The sequence below is a fragment of the Fukomys damarensis genome, unplaced genomic scaffold (genome assembly GCF_012274545.1).
Source record: "Fukomys damarensis isolate Sample0158 unplaced genomic scaffold, DMR_v1.0_HiC HiC_scaffold_39, whole genome shotgun sequence".
Classification (NCBI taxonomy): domain Eukaryota; kingdom Metazoa; phylum Chordata; class Mammalia; order Rodentia; family Bathyergidae; genus Fukomys; species Fukomys damarensis.
This window is the reverse complement of record NW_022900951.1, coordinates 69,729,660-69,750,295: the sequence shown is the minus strand read 5'-3', so window position 1 is coordinate 69,750,295 and position 20,636 is coordinate 69,729,660. Positions and strand designations below refer to the sequence as shown.

Genomic DNA, 20,636 nt, shown 5'->3' with positions numbered 1-20,636 from the left:
TTTTTTTTTTTTTTTTTTTTTTTTTTTTTTGTACCAGTGATTGAACTTGGGTCCTTGCACTTGCAAGGCAGGTCACCAAATCGCTGAGCTAAATCCCCAGCCCTCACATGCTATTTTATTATTGGGAAATTTATTTTGTGGATATTATAGATTCTAGATATCAATACTCTGTGGAATAGCTGGCAAATTTTTTCCAAATTGTAAAGGTTGTCGTTCATTTTCTTAGATGTTTCTTTAGCTATGCATAATATTTTTAACTTGGTATGATCACACTTGTTGATTCACAGTAATATTTCCTTTACAAACTTGTTTCTCTTCAGAAAGTCCTTACTTATGCTTATGACTTCAAGAGTTTTGTGTATTTTATCTTCCAGCAAGTTGTGTTTCTATTTTACCATTTCTTGTTTTATACATTTTAATTTTAGTTTAGTACATGGTGAGAGATACCAGTTTAGATTTGATATTCTGCATGTGGATAGCCATTTTTCCTAATACCATTTATTACAGAGGCTACCTTTCCTCGAATGTATGTTGTTTGGTTCCTTTGTCCAAAAAATATGCAGTTATATGTGCATATAAATATATATTCAATAATTACATGTGACACGTAATTTAACAATCCTCTTCTGATATTTTCTTCACACCCTCTAGTGAATTTCTATCTGATTTATTTTGGTAAAAAAATTTACAACTGAAGGAGGGGAGTGGAATTAATATGAGAAGAAGAAAAAATGGAAACAAAGTTTTTGTAGATAGGGAAGAGTGCAGGGGGTGAAGGGCGGGCTGGGGAATGAGGAAAAAATAAGAACCAAATGGATTGTGTAAAGGTGAAAATTTCCAATAATGAGTTTTATTATATGGTATATTTTAAATTTACCAATAAAATTAGTTTAAAAAATAGTACAAGTAATCCTTGACATATCTACACCTCAGAGGCAGTGTATATTGCTCTTCTGCCAACTCACTGTCTCTCGGTTTTGCTTTATAGTAGTTCAGAAAGAGGACTGTTTTTAAATTATCCTCATACCTTAATTTAATGAAGAGAAAGTATGTACTGTACTATCCCAAGCTGCCATTTCCAAATTTATGTTTGGAAATGTGAATTTTGACTTATTGTACCTGCTCATTAAAAAAAAGATAGTAAAATAACATTGCGTTGTTAGTCTCCAAGATCGTTTAATTTTTCTCATTTATTTTTAAAATAAAATTTGTACATTTTACACAAGTTTATGTTTTAATAAAAGTTTGTGTATTTTTTCATCTGTCAAGGGTTTCAGTAAATAGCTACTGATGCAATTCTTATGTATAGTCTTGGATAAATACTTTATACTTGATTATTTTGGAAGATACAAAAATCATTTTTAACAACTGAATTTGACATTAAAACATTTTAATTAATTCATTTGGACTAATCATGAGTAACTAGGGGCCCCTGAAACGTTATCAGAAACCTCTTCAGTGGGCACCAGTCTTCCACCCAGTGTAAGATGCAGGCCTGAGGCGGGGGGTAGGGGGAACCTAAAAGACAGAACTATGAGAGACAGAAAGCAGGGTGCCAGGATTGCCAATGCCCGTGCAACTGACAAAGGTTCTGGAGAGTCCAAGCCACTGATTTTTATCAGTAATCATTTGGGGTAAAAGTGAACTATATGCAAGAGCAGAACTATATGACAGGACACAGTCATTCAGTTTCCATGGAAATTAATTTAAGCAAAGTCTTGTGAAGGACAAGACAATCATTCTAAAATTAGGAATAGAATAAACAAAAATTTTCATTGTAACTAGAATATTGTCCTTCTAGTAAAACGGTTTTAATTGTGGGAACAGAACTTGGGTGCACGTTACTATGACCTCAGCAGGTAGGCTTCAGCTGGACTCACTTCTATAAACAAGAGAATTGTGGGTTTAACTATTGACATTGCTTGCAGCCTGATTTGGGGCATAATAAAATTGCAGTCTCCTTCAATGTTTAATTCACTGTAGCCTCATTTATCTTGTGTAGTTTAGTGATAGTTGTTTTTTCAAAGTTGTGTGTATTTTCTCCTTTTGAAAACTAGTTTACATAAATGAGTTACATTAATTACCACAAAATTATATGCTATACACTCAAACTTCTGCAGAACATCTTCTAGCTGCTACATGTTAGCAACCTTTGCATTTAAAATGTACTACAACATATAACATTATCTATCTACCTATCATCTATATCTTCCAGCACAACTCTATAATTTTACAACTATGTAGATCAGCTAAGCAAGTTGATTATGGTTATAAAGCTGAGACTTAGAATCAAAATCTTCTGACACTATTTTTTGGCCTTATTCTAATATAGTATTTCAAGAAATTAACTTTTTTCTCATTACATATGTGAACATATTATTTTATACTTTATTACTGTATTAACATAAGTAAAATTATATTTCATTTCTTTTTTTCCAGAGCCAAAATACTTTTGGACTTGATGTCGTTGAAACATCAGAGGGAGACAAGATGCCACAATTAATAGTACAAAAGGAATTAGATAGGGAACAGAAGGATACATATGTGATGAAAGTAAAGGTTGAAGATGGTGGCTTTCCTCAAAGATCTAGTACCGCTATTTTGCAAGTAAGTGTTTCTGATACAAATGACAACCATCCAGTCTTTAAGGAGCAGGAGATTGAAGTTAGTATACCAGAAAATGCTCCTGTGCATACTTCAGTGGCACAACTCCATGCCACAGATGCTGACATTGGTGAAAATGCCAAGATTCACTTCTACTTCAGCAATCTGATCTCAAATATCGCCAAGCGACTATTTCACCTTAACACTACCACTGGACTTATCACAATCAAAGAACCACTGGATAGAGAAGAAGCGCCAAGCCATAAATTACTTGTTTTGGCAAGTGATGGTGGACCAGTGCCTGCAAAAGCAATGGTTCTGGTGAATATTACAGATGTTAATGATAATGTCCCATCAATCGACATTAGATACATCATCAATCCAAAAAATGGCACTGTGGTTCTCTCAGAAAATGCTCCACTCAACACCAAAATTGCTCTAATAACTGTGACTGACAAGGATGCTGAGAACAATGGTAGGGTGAAGTGCTTCACAGATCATGAAGTTCCTTTCAGATTAAGGCCAGTATTCAGTAATCAGTTTCTCCTGGAGACTACTGCACATCTTGACTATGAGCATACAAGAGAATATGCCATTAAATTACTGGCTGCAGATGCTGGCAACCCCCCTCTGAATCAGTCGTCCATGCTCCTCCTCAAAGTAAAAGATGAAAATGACAATGCTCCCATTTTCACTCCGCCTTTTATAAGTGTTTCTGTTCTTGAGAATAACTCTCCTGGCACCCATTTGACAAAAATAAAGGCAACAGATGCAGACAGTGGGCATAATGCTGAGCTCAGTTACCTTCTGGGTGTGGATGCACCATCTGAATTCAACTTGGATCGTCGTACAGGCATCTTGACCGCAGTGAAGAAACTAGATAGAGAAAAACAGGAACAATATAATTTCACTGTTCTGGCAAAAGATAATGGGATGCCACCCTTAATGACCAATGCCACAGTTTTTGTGACTGTTCTTGATCAGAATGATAACGACCCAAGTTTTACTCACAATGAGTACAACTTCTACGTCCCAGAAAATCTTCCAAGGCATGGCACAGTAGGACTAATTACCGTGAGTGATCCTGATTATGGAGAGAATTCTGCAGTCACCCTCTCCATTTCAGATGTGAGTGATGAGTTCACCATTGATCCAAAGACAGGTGTCATCAGGCCAAACATTTCATTTGACAGAGAAAAACAAGAATCATACACTTTCTATGTAAAGGCTGAGGATGGTGGTAGGGTATCACGTTCTTCAACTGCTAAAGTGACCATAAATGTGGTTGATGTCAATGACAACAAACCAGGTTTTCTTGTTCCTCCGTCTAACCACTCCTATGAATTGGTTCTACCATCCACTAATCCAGGCACAGTAGTATTCAAGGTAGTTGCCGTTGACAATGACACTGGCATGAATTCAGAGCTTCGTTACAGTATTATAGGGGGAAACACAAAAGGACTCTTTGTAATTGACCAAACAACAGGCAATATCACACTGAAAGAGAGATGTGTTGCTGCAGACCTTGGTTTACACAGACTAGTCGTTAAAGTTAATGACTTAGGACAACCTGATTCTCTCTACAATGTTGTAATTGTCAATCTGTTTGTGAATGAGTCAGCTTCTAATGTGACACTGATTCATGAATTGGTGCACAAAAGTACTGAAACACCAGTAACCCAAAATATTGAAACAGCTGATGCATCCTCACCAAAAAGTGACTATGTTAAAATCATGGTTGCCATTATTGCTGGCACCATAACTGTCGTCTTAGTATTTTTCGTCACTGCTGTAGTAAGATGTTGCCAATCACCACACATTAAGTCTGCTCAGAAAAACAAGCAGAATTCTGAATGGGCTACTCCAAACCCAGAAAACAGACAGATAATAGTGATGAAGAAAAGAAAGACGAAAATGAAGAAGCATGCCCCGAAAAACTTGTTGCTTCATTTTGTCACTATTCAAGAAACAAAGAAAGATGATTCTAACAATGGTGGAAATGGCATCACACTGGACCTTCCCCTTGAACTGGAAGAACAGAATATGTGCAAATACAGCTGGGGCACTACACCAACTACCTTCAAGCCTGATAGTCCTGATTTGGCCCGGCACTACAAATCTGCCTCTCCACAGCCAGCTTTTCAGATCCAGCCTGAAACTCCCCTGAGTTCAAAACACCACATCATCCAAGAACTGCCCCTCGATAATACCTTTGTGGCCTGTGATTCCATCTCCAAGAGTTCCTCCAGCAGTTCTGATCCCTACAGTGCTTCTGAATGCAGCTATCCAGGGGCAACATTCAAGGTCCCTGTGACTGTACACGCCAGACTGGTAGGTAATCTAAGTTTCTAACTAAACTTTCTATCTTAATATTTTTATTGTTTTCAACTAATGTAAAACTTTATAGAATCTTTTGACTTGAAAGAGGGATAAATGTAATTATAACGTACAAAATCTTCAAGACAGATACATGAATTCATTTAAGTTTGATTAAAAATTCCGAACAAAATAAGTGATTATTATAGGAAATTTAAGTGCAGGATGATGGTCATAATAGTGACAATTTTATCTACAGGTGGTGGTATGAGGTCAGTACAATGGAAAAATTCCATAACAAGGCTTCTAGCACTGCTCTACTTACCATTGTGTGAATGGGCATCACAAAAAGTTATTTATCTACCTCACACAAAGTTTTTTTTTTTTTTAAGATCTAATAAGCAGCTCTTCATGATGTTGAGAATTCTAGCTTCACTGGGGAAAATCTGTGGCTTTCCAAAGCCATTAGATGGCACAAGATATGCATCCTCCATACTTCAACATGCTTCCTAGTCCCTCAAAATCAGTGTGATTTTCAGATTAAGAACTCAAAATCATTTATATATGGAAGAATGGGATTAGAAAAATAATGACATGTTCATTCTAATCTTCAAAAAAACAACGAAATATATGTGAAATCTCTATTTTAGATAAATAGCTAAGTATTTGCATAGTTATACAAGATATTCAGAAGCCATCAGAAGACATCCTTAATATGTAATGATGTTTGGAAAACGCAGTATATTTGCTTTCAATCATGGCACAAAGGGAAATAAGAACATAAGACTCAAGATATCTTTTCACAATAATTTAAAGACTGATATAAAAACTAGAGTTTATATAGAACTTCTTAAAACTTGTATTTGATTTATAAATTGAAACAAATTTATCTGGAAATCAAAAATACTATCATTTCTTAAGAAAATTAAGAGACAGAATTTATCTACTTGTATTTTTCTCCCTCTGGGTCATGCCACATTTTGTTTTCATTATTTTGCCTGTGTACCTCTTAGAGAAGTATTTATCTCAGTTGCATTACATAAAGTCTTTAGAAAAGTTTTTCAGTTTTAATGAAACAATTGTACTGTAAAAGTCAAAATAGATGTTTTTGATAAATACTTAGACATATTGAACACATATACAACATTTAAGATAACTGTGCAAAGAATGTCCCATACTTTTGGGTGGTTTGAAGAATAGAAATCATTCAAGGATATGCACAGTTAAATAATATATGATAATATTAATGTTTCTATTTAATCGTAGAGCAAAGGTATGATACTAATTCAGTTGTGGGTGAATTCTTTGGTACAATAGATCTGCAATTGCATGATGTTGCAGAAGGTAAAATGGAGCCTTTGTCTCTGTATAGAATTCTTGTTATTCTGTAAAAGATTTTATGGTACAATTAATCTACAGTTTAAATGAGTTTAGTGTTTTTTTTATACTTCTGGATCATAGATGGGCCACACACATAATAAATGCTTAATATCTTCTCAGGATTTGAGAAGATCCTTTGCATTTATATTTAACAATTAAAATGTAAGGCCCGGGATGTAGCTCAGTGGTGCTGCCACCTGCCTCACAGGCACAAGGTCCTGAGATTGATCTCCTGTACAAAAAGAAAAAAAAAAAAATGCAGTTATTTTCTACACTATTTTTATTATCCTGTTTATTGGAAATATATCTCAACTAAAAAGTAGTTTTTATGAGTAACACTTTGTGTTTTTCTGGGCTAATTTTATGATTTCCTTAAAAAATATAGAAAGTGTGGAGTTTATGAATTAAATTTGTAGGTTACTGTTACTAGATCGGCGCACAAACTTAGTTAACAGAGCAGATTTTGTTTTCAACTGATTTTGAAGGCTCAGAGATATTTTATGATCTCGACTAATTGTTCTTCAGTATATGAACAGACAGTAAGCAAGGCAAGAAAATGTTAAATATTTTTCAAATGTTCCCTTATTATTTTTTATATTTTTCAATTTTATGGCATTAATTAATAACCCTGTCTCATGGTGATATTGTATATTATATAGTTAAGAAGATTTTCACTAAATATAGCACAAATGTCTTCATGAGTTAGGCAAAATATGACAAGTGTTGAGAATGAGTCGCTGATTATCATTATGTTTTAATTAACTGAAAGGACTGTCTTAAAATCAGTGAGTTATTTTATTTCCTCACATCTTGCAATATTGCATATTTTATGTCATTGGCTCACAGTTGTTTCTTACTCATTACTAAAATTTCAATATGAATTTATGAACTTAGGCAGACTAATTGAATACTAAAAATTATTTGAATGCTTACATTTTATGCTACCTTTGCCATGTTTTTATTCCTTTTGTATATTTTTCAGTTTATGATTAATGCCAGAAGAAGGATCTTATATTTGCAATTGCAGAATGCTAAGGAGATAAATGAATGTTATGTATTTAAAAATTCAAATACAATATATATCTTTTTAAAAATCATATAAAATAGGAGTATGTGTAAATCAGTAAAATAAAAATTCATTATTAAGGAAATTCAGCCAGTGAAATAAAATATTACTGATAGCAAATGCCCCAATATTCCATTTTATTTTAAACAAAAAATATTTTCAGAAATAGTGTTTAGGATGATACATTCATTTCAGTATTCATCTGAATAGAAATATTCATGGGGAGAAATAAAAGCATTCAGTAAGATACAAGGAGTTTTATAAGAAAATTTACATTTTAAAATGGAATCAAATATTTTCCATAAAATATAAATTTTCTGACCAGCTGTTCAGAAAAATTCAGAGATGTCATTGTTTAGGAGTGCACCTAACACACGAAACTACTTATACCTAGAAAACATGATGCACTTCTGGCCTCAGTTTCTACATTATGGAAAAACTTTTCGAGTATATTTGTGATAGAAATTTAAGAGAGCAAATCCACAGATGATCTTCTCTTAACACCTTTTAGGGCAAGTGTATAATATTTGTTTCATATGACCCTAAAAATTATGAAGTATAAATAGCTATTTTAGAATAAATTTTGCTAATTTTTATATATAAGACATACATTATCAAAATCAAGAGATGCTTAGTATAATTATTCCATTAAAAATATGTTGAAGACCATAAGTTTAAAAATTAGAAAGTAAAATTGAGGACCCGGGTTTAAGCTCAGTGTTTCTGCCATCTGCACTGCAAGCACAAGGACCTGAGTTCAATCTCCGGTAACAAAAAAGATAGTAAAATTAACTGTAATATCTTTGGGGGTCTTCTATATATCAATCTTAGACATGTATTTAGTTAATTCATTTTTCCTAACTCCAGAAACATTTATAATAAATTTCTGTAATTTGAGTTGATTAATCTCACAATTTTGGTAATGATGTAAAAAGAATGGTGAAAGTTTTGGACAGTTATAACTAATGGCTGAAGTCATGCTGTAGATATGATACATGGACTCAAATGGTAACAGCTTCTGAGTTACCCTGGAATAGTACTAGTAGTCACTACGGTTAACTTTAATGACTTTGATTTTGTGCATCTGTACTTTTGTATGTGAATTTTAACCATGTAGCATGCTTGGCAAATGAGATTTGTAGAACACAACCATCTGATTTTGATAACATGTTATTTTTCTTGTCCTAGACTGATTCCAGGACATCAACTATTGAAATCTGCAGTGAGATATAACTTTCTAGCAATAGCAAATTCCATTCCTTTACAAAAATCATTCAATGAATTGTGATCCAAATTTTGGCTAAGATCATTAAGTTTGTAATCTGGATTTCCCATTATAAAAGTAAGCAAACCAATACCACCTTAAAAACGATGTCCCAATGAAGCTTGTACTTTCTTTAGCAGTAATCTGATAATTGAAATTAAAAATATATGAAACAATGCATTCCAATAACATAGTTTTATCATGCTGTCTCTCTGTTTGCTTCCCATGAATGTAAATAACTGTGATGTAATGTAATATTTTCTTGTTGTACACACTGATATTAAGTCGAACATGAAAAATGGAATTACTTGCCCTTTTTGCTGAAAAGTTTAAATATCATCTCTGGGAGTTTGAAAGTGAGGCAGAACTACAAAAGCTACCCTTTGAAAGTCATCTAGGGCACAAGATATTTTTGAGACTAAATAAACAAAGGAATATTTATTACTATGTGTTGAAAATACATACTAACAAAAAATTCATTAAAAACTTGTAATTGCATGCAACTCTTCTTAAAAATTGGATGGTAGGAAATAATCTTTTGGGGTTATGTTGATTTTAATCACATTTTCCACTATTTTGGAACTAACTAAAAATTACTTTTGGTGTAATCAGGTTACATTTTTCTATAAATTTTGAGGAGAAGGAAGTTCTTTCTATTTTTATGTACCAAAATAATTACAAAAAGTTCTTCATAATCCCTGTTATTTAAAAATATATTGATATTTCTTTTATTATGAAACACAACTCCAGTCATGTGATAGTAGAAAAACAAGAATTGAGATAGGATGCTTCAAAATTATCATACTTTAATTCTGAAACTATCTAGGAAAAATGTAAATTATTAGAGTAAATCAACCTACAGACTACTTTTATTTTTATGGCATTAAATGACTGTGTCATAGCATTGAGTAATTTGCCTTTTATAATTTTTTAACTTCCCACAGTATTTTGATTAACTCATTTCTTATATGAATAAATATCTCAAATTGAATATACATTATATTTTACTGAAAAACAAATAACATGTTCCAATTTTATACTCTATATACTTTAAGCTGCTTATCATTTACTAATAGTACTAATAGAATTAAAAATTAGACTAATGATTTCTTAGGACAAAAAAGGAGTATATAGGGTCTTTTATGATATAACAAATCAAAACATATGCTTCCTGCATTTTCATTCAAATTCTTACTTATATATCATTTGACATTAAAAACTGTGAACAGAATTTGTTCTCTTAGGTAAATACATTAAAATTAGTGTATTGCTTAAAATATTCTTTGATGTAAAGGTATTTAGAAAAGATTCATTGAATTTCAGCATTTCAAATTATTATAATTCCTGGATATTTAAAGTATAGGTGATATTTTACACAAGTTCGAGTTAAAATTTATGTTCTCATTGATTCAATACTGAGTCTTGTACCTCCAATTATATCAAGTTCCTTGAACATATGTGCTACCAAACTTTTAAACAATAAGTAATTGATTGTAATTTCTGAGTGTATCTACTTTTACTAACAATGAGAAATATGTCAGCTGTGATATTTTATTACATACTTATAAACAACTATAATATAATTATACTTAAAAGTTAAGTTTATCTTTTGAGCAAGATAATCTCATAGGACAACTTTGCAGTTCCACACCATTTCTTCTTGATAAATTAGATATTTCCATGCGACACAAATCTTTCCCAAAAATGTAAAATCGTAGCCAATTTAGTATACCTCTAAAATCAGAGCAGTGTAGCTACTAAAATATATTAAGTGTGAGATTTCTAAAATCCACAGTCTCAATATAATTGTAATTACATTGAAGCCCAAAAGTAAATCCGGAGTTTTAGTGTCTCATAATATACTACCGTGGTTGCATGACCATTTGTGTATACAATTATTACATAAATGCATTTTAAATTCTTGTGCCATGACTAATCTGATCCCTCCCTTTCTATACCCTCTTGTAAGCTAAGGGCAAGTAACCCTCTTCTCTCCCAATTAATTTTATGAATAATACCTAATTGTTCCTCTGTATGTATGTAGATTAAAATATTTTGAAATGATTATCTAGAATCTATTAAAACATTCCTCCATGGTTTTATGAGTGTCTTCTTTGCACATCATGAAAGTAAATAATTTGTTTTTTAAACCTTTTTTTGGGGGGGTACCAAGGATCAAACTCAGGACCTTGTGCTTGCAAGGCAGGCAACAGCACCACTGAGTTAAATCCCCAGCCCCTGAAATTTTTATTTTTAAAGCTGTTAAGTGACACCATCTCTCAGAATGCAGCTTGTTTGAACAGGAAATTTCTACCCTGAATTTTTTCCAAATACTTACCCATATAAGCCAATGAAGAGATTTAACAGTATTAAAATTGGGCCATGTGTGAAAATAGCCTCTACTTTTCACTTTTAAATACCTTTGATCTATTATTTCCTTTTATTTGAGGCAATATTTACATTGAGAACAATATGGAGGACTTTGAAATTAATTTTTAACACAAGCCAAAGAGGACAGAAATATATATTTCTGTACTTGTTCCCTTCTTAGCAGCTGATTTGGTAATACTTCTTTTAATTTAATTATCATTATTATAACATAAGGTCCCTTTATTGTCATTAAAAGCGTTTTTAAAAGTTTCTGGTTCATAGTTTAGTCAGTGAATAACAAAAAGCAAGAAGATAGCAAATCTTAAAGCTAGCAATCACAGAAAAAGAAAAGAACTTTTCATGAAATTTCCTTAATTCTAAGCAGACTATCTAAATAGTGCGCTAAAAGTATCGTGTATTTTTCCCCCACAAACACTCTTCAGAAGCATTATTTTATTAAAAACCACGGTTTAGACATTGAAAATAAAAGTGAAAATTAGTCCCTCATTTTACTTTAAATACAAAAATTTATTTTTAACAGTAAGATATATAAGCAATTATAATTGTGATATTGTCTTTATGTACAATTATAAAAACAATTTTAAATTCATCTATTAATGTTTTCTATATACCTTCTGTTCTCTCTATTGCTTCTTAATCAAAACAATACTTTGTTACTTTCATTCAATCACTTTGTTGTTTATGCATTGGATGTCTTTTTGCAGAAAATTGTATGATTTCTCTTGCTCAGATTAATCACATTTTTCACACAGATTCAATTATCATGACATCTGAGGGAAAACATATTTTTCACTATACATGAGGATATTTTTGTTAACTTCACAAAATGATTTGACTTCATAAACACAGAGATTTCAATATAAAAGAGCAATGTGGTAATAGTGTTATGTAGAAAAAATAGTTCTATATGTTGTATAAATCCAATGTCCACGTCTAGACTGATAATATTTAACAACAACACTACATGTATGGTACAACTCACCATTACTTATATAAGTATTATTTTAAAGTGCATATAAATTATAGAAAAGATAGGAATGTATAACCACGTGTTTTACATTTGGAAGTTGAAAGAAAAGCATATCAAATTCATGCTTAGAAATTAATATACCTAATTGTGTTTCTAGAAGATTTGTTTTAATTTCATCTTTAAGTACTTCTAATACAACGAGATTAAAAAGGTTTAGTGTACTTATAAGCACACATCTTTACATACATGTGTTATTTGTCAAATTTCTAGCAGAAATAATGTGGTATAAACTTCAATATTGAAACACTTTGTCCACAGATTATGTATTTTCACAATATCATTGGCTTCTTTTAAACTATTGTGCCTCACTTCCAAACTGTATTAATTCTGTATTCTTCATATAATTCTACATACCATTTCTCACTTAGTAAAATTTCTTGTCATATTCAGTGCTTTCAGAATACATGCTAATGTAATGTTTCATTTAAATCAAGTATATAGTGGTGGCACTTCTCTTCATAAAGGTTTTCTGCTTTCTCAAATGAAAAGATCCAGTAATATTAATGTATTATTAAAACTATTACATTGCTTTTGGTTACCTAAGCATTAGCATGCAGGTTTTGCTTCTCTTGCAAAAAAGAAAGAAAAAAAATTTTGCTTTTATTAATGTCAAACTTTGACTCAGTTAGTTTCACTAAGATATATCCAAATAAAAGTCCTTTGGCACTTCACCTTTATTTTACTTTAGCTCTTTATTAACTTTAAAATCTGTGAAAAAAGACCAAATCATGTAGCTTTGTTCAATGTCAGATTTACAATTTCACATGACTATAATTTTATGGATTCAACTGATATTGAAGAGGTTATAATATTGTTATCATCATATGCGTGCATATATGCTTATCTATGTATACAAACACATATTAATTTTTGTAAAAAATCATTATGGATCGATCTACATCATAGAAATATTTATGAGAGTAGATCCAATTTTTGTGTAATATGTAAACTTTTATTATAATTTAGTTTCATTTTGGTTTGATTTGTTTTGCCTTTAAGAGTCAAGGACTTGCTATGTAGCTCATGCTAGTCTTGAACTCTCTATGTGGCCCAGGCTATCCTCAAATCCGTGGCAATCCTCCTGCCTCAGCTTCCTGAATATGGGTATTTTCTCGCATGCGCCACTACACTTATCTCTGTAATACATGTTTTTGAGTGGAGTTTGTATTAAAATGATAATTGAAGAAAATGTTTAATATTAATATTGTGAAAGTGTACAATACCTGTTACTTTTAAATTTTTTTTTTGGTTTTTTACTTTTACGAATTTTTAAAAATAATAGATTTTTGTGTGAATATTAAAGAATGTCTTTCAACTGAAATATGTGTAAATACTAACACTGGTTGTATTTCATGGAATTTCAGTGCATAAAGTGTGTAGTCTGTACTAAGTGAAATACCTATAAATAAAATTGATTCTGAATTGCAACAACACATCTACTGATATTTTTTGAAGCAATTATTGTCATCAGGGGCCAATAATTTTATTAATTTCATCAATGATTTGAAATATTTTAAGCAAAATCACATCCTGCATTCTTCACGCTAGAACTAATAATCTGTGTTGAATTAGCCCAAACTTTATATAACTTTATATTCTTTTTTACCAACATTATGAGGTTACTGATTTTTTTTCAGTAACTCAAAGCATAAAGTAGGTAGTAATAAATTACATTACTAAAATATTGGTTTTATGCATTTTATTGTATTTTCTTTGAATATTGGTAAAATAGTATTTATTGTCTACTGTATTTGATAAATCATGGAAGATAAAGTTTATCATCATGAGTTCAGTAAAACAGTAGCTAAATATTTGTCACACATCTATGAGCAAGGCAATGTGAGGGTACAGTTGGTTTTGCTGAAGGATGGGGTACAGTGCTGTAGAGATGCAAGACAATCGATGTTCTTCCTCGGGTACTATTGGTGTCAAAAGCTCCTTGAAAAAGAATTTTAGTTCAAGTATGTTAAAAACATTTTATTTTCTAATGAATTCAATAAACCATTTTGAATGCCTGGTAGATGCCAGACATAGGCTAGGCATATTGGGAAGTAAGGGGTGGTGTAATAACACACTTTATGGGGCCGGGGATTTAGCTTAGTGGTTCGGTGGCATGCCTTGCAAGTGTAAGGACCCGAGTTCAATCCAAAACACACACTTCATAAACTAAAATTAAAAATCTGATCCTCCAAGAGCTTCAATAATTTGACCCAGCCCACTATAACTTTTCTATATGATCTTTCCCCTATTCCACAGCTGTCTCTGATCAAGAGTCTAAGGTCCCTAATTTATTAACTGCCTAATAAGAGTTCCTCCATACAATAGGATGGTTATCTTTTCAACCCTGTTACTTGTTCTTTGCAGGAGTCTATATAGAAATGTGAAGTATTTATTTGAATAGTAATGTTAAATTTAAGAACACTTTATTTGTAGTTCAGTGAATTTTAAATGTAGCTGGTAGAAATAAAATTTTGTATTCTAATGATTGTCAAAATTATTGACAAAACAGGCTTATAGTTAGAATCACATAATGCCAAAAGAAGGTAAGGTTCAAATTGTGAACTTTATTTGTGCAATCTCATACAGTTATGTTTTAAAAGAGTAATCTGATGAGTGTTAACTTCCTGACTTTCAGTTCAAAATTCTTACCACTATATACACAGCCTGTTGAGCATGTGAAAACTTTGTGGCCAGAGTAATAACTGCATACAGTCATAGTAAATAGTTCTCAGATTAAGAAAAACGTGAAGGTAACAAAAATAAACCTGGACTAGGCCCCAAAATATGGTTGAGGTTTAACTCTCCTATCTATCATATCTAATGTGACCTTCAAAGATCACTCATGTTCTCTCAAACCTTAATTCACCATAGTGAAAATGGAGGTGTTGGCCTGTCCAAAACCTCAGTAAGATGACTTTAAAAAAAATAGAAAAATAAGGGCTGCATATAAATAATTTCTATTAATAGTATGTAACTAAATATGCCGTTAAAACTGCTCAACAATCAATTTTCCTTTCTTCCAAGACACTCAAACTGAGGAATTCTTGATTACAGCTATCTTATTAATATTACATGCAAGTATCCAAGAAGTCCAATTTACCATTATTTGGAGAAGGCTGGAAGTCTCCTATTTTTCTAAAATACATCTCTTTATTCAAGAAGTAAATTCATATCAAGTGTTTCTTAGAACCGTTCACTAGCATGAAGGATCAGACTCTTTAAAGCCATTGGTTTTATATGGCATTTAATTAAGAAACCTTAGACACTGAAGAAAGAGAGTACATTTTTCTTGTGTACCTAAACTGTCAGTCATGCTGAGTCAGCAGGAAGTAGATGCACTTCATAATCAGCATGTGTTATAACCTAACTTTGTGGTCCTTAGCTGTTGGGCTAATTTTCATAAAACTCTTTAAGGTTACTGAGTATTAAAACGATCAAGCACAAAATGGCAAAAAGACAAATTCATAAGGCTACTGGGAGAATTACATTAGACAACCTATATAATGTGACTGCAACAAAATAGGCAAAAGTGTCTTCACCCATTACTTCAAACAACTTTTCTAATTGCCTGGTGGGCAAGTAGTACTAGCATTGTCCCTGCACCACAAATTGTACTGGGATACTGAGTTTCAGAGTTGCAGGGATTTGCTCAATTTCAGGCAACTGGTAAGGGACTTGTTTGGAATTATACCAAAAGTGATTTAACCCTCAGTGGACTCTTCTGAGTCCTTTCCTGCCCACAGTTCTGCTGCTGGCTGAGACAGTTTATACATTCAGGTAATTCAAGTCATTATGTATGACATTAAATTGCATATGTTTTACACTTTTTCTTTAGCATGAGGAGATATGGGTAAGACACTAGGCTCTGAAGTGTGAATATATCATTTTAGGAGAAGAAAATTTATAATATAATAAGAATCTGACTTTAATATGTGGTCTTAATATTAGTCATTTTACTCTATTTTTGTTTTTTAATTAGCACATGTTTACCATACATGATTATTACATATATAATGGGAAATTGGGATGTGTGCATAATATATATTATTTATTCTGTCCCCTACCCTTCCACTGCCACCCTGCTCCTTCCAACTCTTATTCCCTTGCTCTTTTGCAAAAGCTCTATTTTCCTTCAATTCTTTCTCTTCCATCCCCTTTATCTTCCCTGTCCCTCTATTATTTTTAAGACCTAAAGAACATTATTTGGTGTTATATGGATTGCTATCTTGCAAAGGATGGCAGTAATTAAAATTGGTGTCCTCAAATAAAACATCAAAACAAAAATTTTAATTTCTGCATGGCTTTGCTATAATGGTGATGCATCATTCACTGCAATAAATTTCAAAATTTAGGTATTCATTCTAATTTTCAATGACACCGCTCATCCAGCTTGATAACTTTGAGATGAAAAGTTACATCCCAGTATTGAAATTTGCAAACTACACTAAGGACATTGCATGGCAGTCTGAAAGTAGATAGAAAAATAGAAAGAGAAGAATTTTTAAAGATTTTTATATGACATATATCATCATCTTTGTCTAGTTTATAGATTTTAGCAGGGTCAAATATTTATCATATGTTGTATGAAGTATCTGGTTTTTATTTAAAATGGCACTTAGTGCCTAAATCCTAATTATATTTAGTTCAATTAGGGAAATAAAAAGATATAGATTGCTGTTTTTCTTCATATATTATTATGAGATAAAAATCATCAAACTCTATCAAAATAGTTTGATATTGACTGCATGTGACTATCACTAAATTTTTAGTTATTAAGAAATATCAAAGCAGACCAAAAACTATCATAGTTTAGAATATATTGATAATATAGTTTGTTTCTGAAATTCTGAATTATCTAGATTTTCTAAATTAAAAATCACATATTTTTATGTTTATATACATTAAGGAGACTTATTTAGGTATGGGGATGTGTCTCCGTGATAGAATGCTTGTCTGGCATGTGCAAGAACCTGGTTTCAATACCTAGCACACACACAAAAAATTATGACAGGAATGTTTATTCAGAAGTAAAGGTACAATCTTCTAAAAGTACTAGAATTTCATCCAGTCTTGAAAATGTTAACTCCTTCCATGATTGCTACCACATTTTCCTAGACATTTTAATGTAGGTTAAGCATCCTTGATCCAAAAACTGAAATCCAAACTGTTCCAAATTCTGAAACTTTTTGAATACTATTGTGGCATCACAATCAAAAAATTCTACACAATTTTTGTTGTGATGAGTTACGGTCAAAATGTGGATACATTAAATGTGTTAAATAATAGTAACCTCAGGATATGTGTATGAAGTGTATATGAAACATGATAAATACAATTATGTCTCATTCCCAAGACATCTCATTACGTATTTAAAAATATTCCAAGAATCTGAAAAAATTGAAAACCCTTATGAAACCTTATGGATAGAGGATACTCAGCCTTCATTATTTTGGCTTAAACACTGTTAGTATGTCAAGGAACACATTTATTCCCAAGTTGTATTCATAAGTGATACATTCTTCAGAATTTTTTTTGTTCTTTGAATCAAAGTGCTTGGTGAACATATTTATCAAGACCTTAAATAATTACAGTTTACTTATTTTCTGCCTAAATACTAAAAAACGCACATATTCCCAATTCACACATTTGCACTTTTTCAACATAGTATCTGAAAAGAATAAAAGAAGAAAAATAGTATGCAAAAACCAGTCACTGTACTTCTCAGATCTACAGCCTGAGATGATTGGACACCTAGGGCTCACCATTCAGAAGCACTTAGTTTCAAGGTTTTGTAAGCAATGTTGTAGAGAAGAATCTTGTTGAACTTAGAGCTGATCCTAGTAAACTAAATCAGAAAGGTAGAAAATTAAATATTTTTATTGTTTCGTTGTAAACTTTTTTTGGAATAAGCTAGGACATTTACTTCCAGGAATATTATAACATTTTCAGAAAAAAATTGGCTTCAAAATTAATATTTTTTAATATTAATTTTCACTTTCTTAGTACATGCTTGCAGTATATGAAGTTAACATCATCTTGGGTAATAACTGCATGTATGTAACATAGCTTGTTTCTTTTTTTAATCTCACCCCTCCATCTCTAAATCCTCTGTCCCTATTTGTGTTCTTGTTATTACACTTAGCTTGCGTTCATGACATATAATGTTTCCATTTGTTGTGGGTGTTTGGTACTTGTACATGCCATATTTTATTTCTTACTTCCCCTCTCTTCCCTTCCTTACTCTCTCCCCTCAGCCTTGTGATCACTGTGTTACATCCCTTCCCATTTGAAAATCTATCCTGTTGTTTCCTTCCAGTCATTCTCTATTTTGTTCTTTGTACATTGCCTTGCTCAAATGGAAGAGACCATATGGTATTGATGTTTGTGTGTCTGATTTATTTTACTCAAGATTATATTTTCCTTGTGTATCCATTTTTCTGAAAATGTCTCAAATGTATCTTTTGTTATATATGAGTAGTATTATATTATGCATACGTACTAGATTTTCTTAATCTGTGTATCTGTTGATGGGCATAGATGCTGCTTCCAGGATTTATCTGTTATGAATTGTGCTGCTATAAATATTGGTATGCATGTATCACTATAATGTGATGTCCTAAGTTCTTTTGGGAAGATACCTGCAAGAAGAATAGCTAGGTAGTGTGGAATTTCTAACACAAATTCTCTGAGAAATCTCCACACTAATTTCCATAATGATTGTACTAGTTTGCAATCCCACTAACAATATAGGAGGGTTCCTTTTTCACTGTAGCCATAGCAGCATTTGTTAATCTTTGACTTAATAATTGCCATTCTTTCTGTTGTAAAATGTTATTTTAGCATTGTTTGAACTTGCATTTCTGTAATAGCCAGAGGGGTTGAACATTTTTTTCATATGTTTATTGACTATTTGCACTTCTGAGAAAAGTCTGATCATTTCAGATGTCCATTTCTTGCCTGGGTCTTTTATTTTAGGTGATCTAATTTTTTAAAAATTATTTAAATATTTTAGATATTAATCCTCTAGGATTAGCTGGGAAATTTTACTCTCATTTTGTAGGTTGTCTCTTCACTCTACTGTTTGATTTCTTTGCTGTGCAGAAGCTGTTTAATTTGACTAAATATATTTATTGATTCATGCCTTTATTTCTTGTGTAATTGGATTTGTCTTCAGAAAGTCCTTGTCTTTACCTATAACTTCAAGTGTTTTACCTATTTTATCTTCAAATAAGTTCAATGCTTCTGAGTTAATGTTTTGATCTTTGATCTATTTTGATTTTAGTTAGTACATTGTAGGAGATATGGGTCCACCTTCAATCTTCTGCAAATAAGTAAGCAATTTTCCCAGTATCATAGTATGTATGTATCTTTCCTCCAAAGAATGCTTTTAGCTCCTTTGTCAAAGATCAAACAGCTGAATGTGCCTGGCAATATTTCTGTAGCCTCTCTTCCTTTCCATTGATACATAAATCTGTTTTTGTGCCAGTTCCATGACATTTAAATCACTCTTTCTTTGTGTTAAAATTTGAAGACAAGTATTATAATGCCTCTGACTTTGCTCGTGTAGCCCAAGATTGCTTTTGCCTTTTTGGATCTCTTTTGATTCCGTATGAAATTTAGGATTGTTTTCTCTTGTTCTTTGAATAATGCTGTTAGTATTTTGACTGGGGCTGTTTTGAATCTCTATAAGAGTTTTGGAAAGTTATGACCATTTTGACAATATTGGTTCTTTATATTCAGCAACAAGGAAGACGTTTCCATTTACTAATGATCTCTTCATTCTCCTTTTTTCATATTACAGCATTTTTCACTGCAGAGGTCTTTCACTTCCTTAGTTAGATTAATTTCTAGGTATCTAATTTTACTTGATGATAACATGAATGGCATTGCTTTCAAAAATTTCTTCTCATTGAATTCATTATTGTTGTACACTGATGCTGTTGATTTTTGTGTGTGAATTTTGTATTCTGCTACATTGTTAAAATTGGTTCATAAATTTAATAATTTTTTAATGAAAATTTTTGGAACTTCTATGTAGATCATATCATGTGCAAATAATGATGATTTGACTTAATTTTCCTTTTCTATTTGTATCACTTTTATTTTTTTCTCTTTCCAGGTTGCTGTGGCTAATTCTTAGGGTTTGGGTCTAGATGACACCCTAAAGCTTCATGTGGTCATAGACATTGGAATATTTTAAGGTGGCTGAACAAAGAATGTGTGATACTGGAATTAAGGGCTTGTGATTATTGAACCAATACACATGAGTGATTGGTTTGGAACCACCCTAATCCTCGTACTCTGGGTGGGTTAAAAGGGGCAGAAAGATGATCTTAAGGCCCCTTTTTGCTTTTGCTGTCTTCTGCTGTCATGAACTGCTGCCCCTCTGCCATGTGCCATGCAGCCTTGGAGCCAGCCAATGATGGACTGAAATTTCTGCAAACTCTGAGCTAAATAATCCTTTCCCCTTTAACCTTGGGTGTCAGGTAGTCTGTTTCAGCAATGACAGAAAAGCAACTAAGACAATAATTTTTCACACAATATGTTGAATCAAAGTTGTGCCAGTGAGCATCCTTGTCTTGTCA

General features: G+C 32.1%; 1 protein-coding gene and 1 long non-coding RNA gene across 3 annotated transcripts in view; one reads left to right on the top strand and one right to left on the bottom strand.

Moving 5' to 3' along the window:
• Positions 1 to 9,151, top strand: part of LOC104850254 (protocadherin-11 X-linked) — a 31,110-nt gene extending 21,959 nt beyond the window's left edge. The window contains exons 2-3 of the mRNA XM_010607090.2: positions 2,440 to 4,935; positions 8,555 to 9,151. Of these exons, the coding sequence (XP_010605392.1) occupies positions 2,440 to 4,935; positions 8,555 to 8,599 (2,541 nt within the window). The 3' untranslated portion in view covers positions 8,600 to 9,151. The remainder of the gene's footprint in view (positions 1 to 2,439; positions 4,936 to 8,554) is intronic.
• LOC104850255 overlaps positions 1 to 20,636 on the bottom strand; it is a 121,005-nt gene that overhangs the window by 21,490 nt on the left and 78,879 nt on the right. For both annotated transcript variants that reach the window (XR_776922.2, XR_776921.1), the window contains exon 2: positions 3,409 to 3,480. This is a non-coding gene — a long non-coding RNA (uncharacterized LOC104850255). The remainder of the gene's footprint in view (positions 1 to 3,408; positions 3,481 to 20,636) is intronic.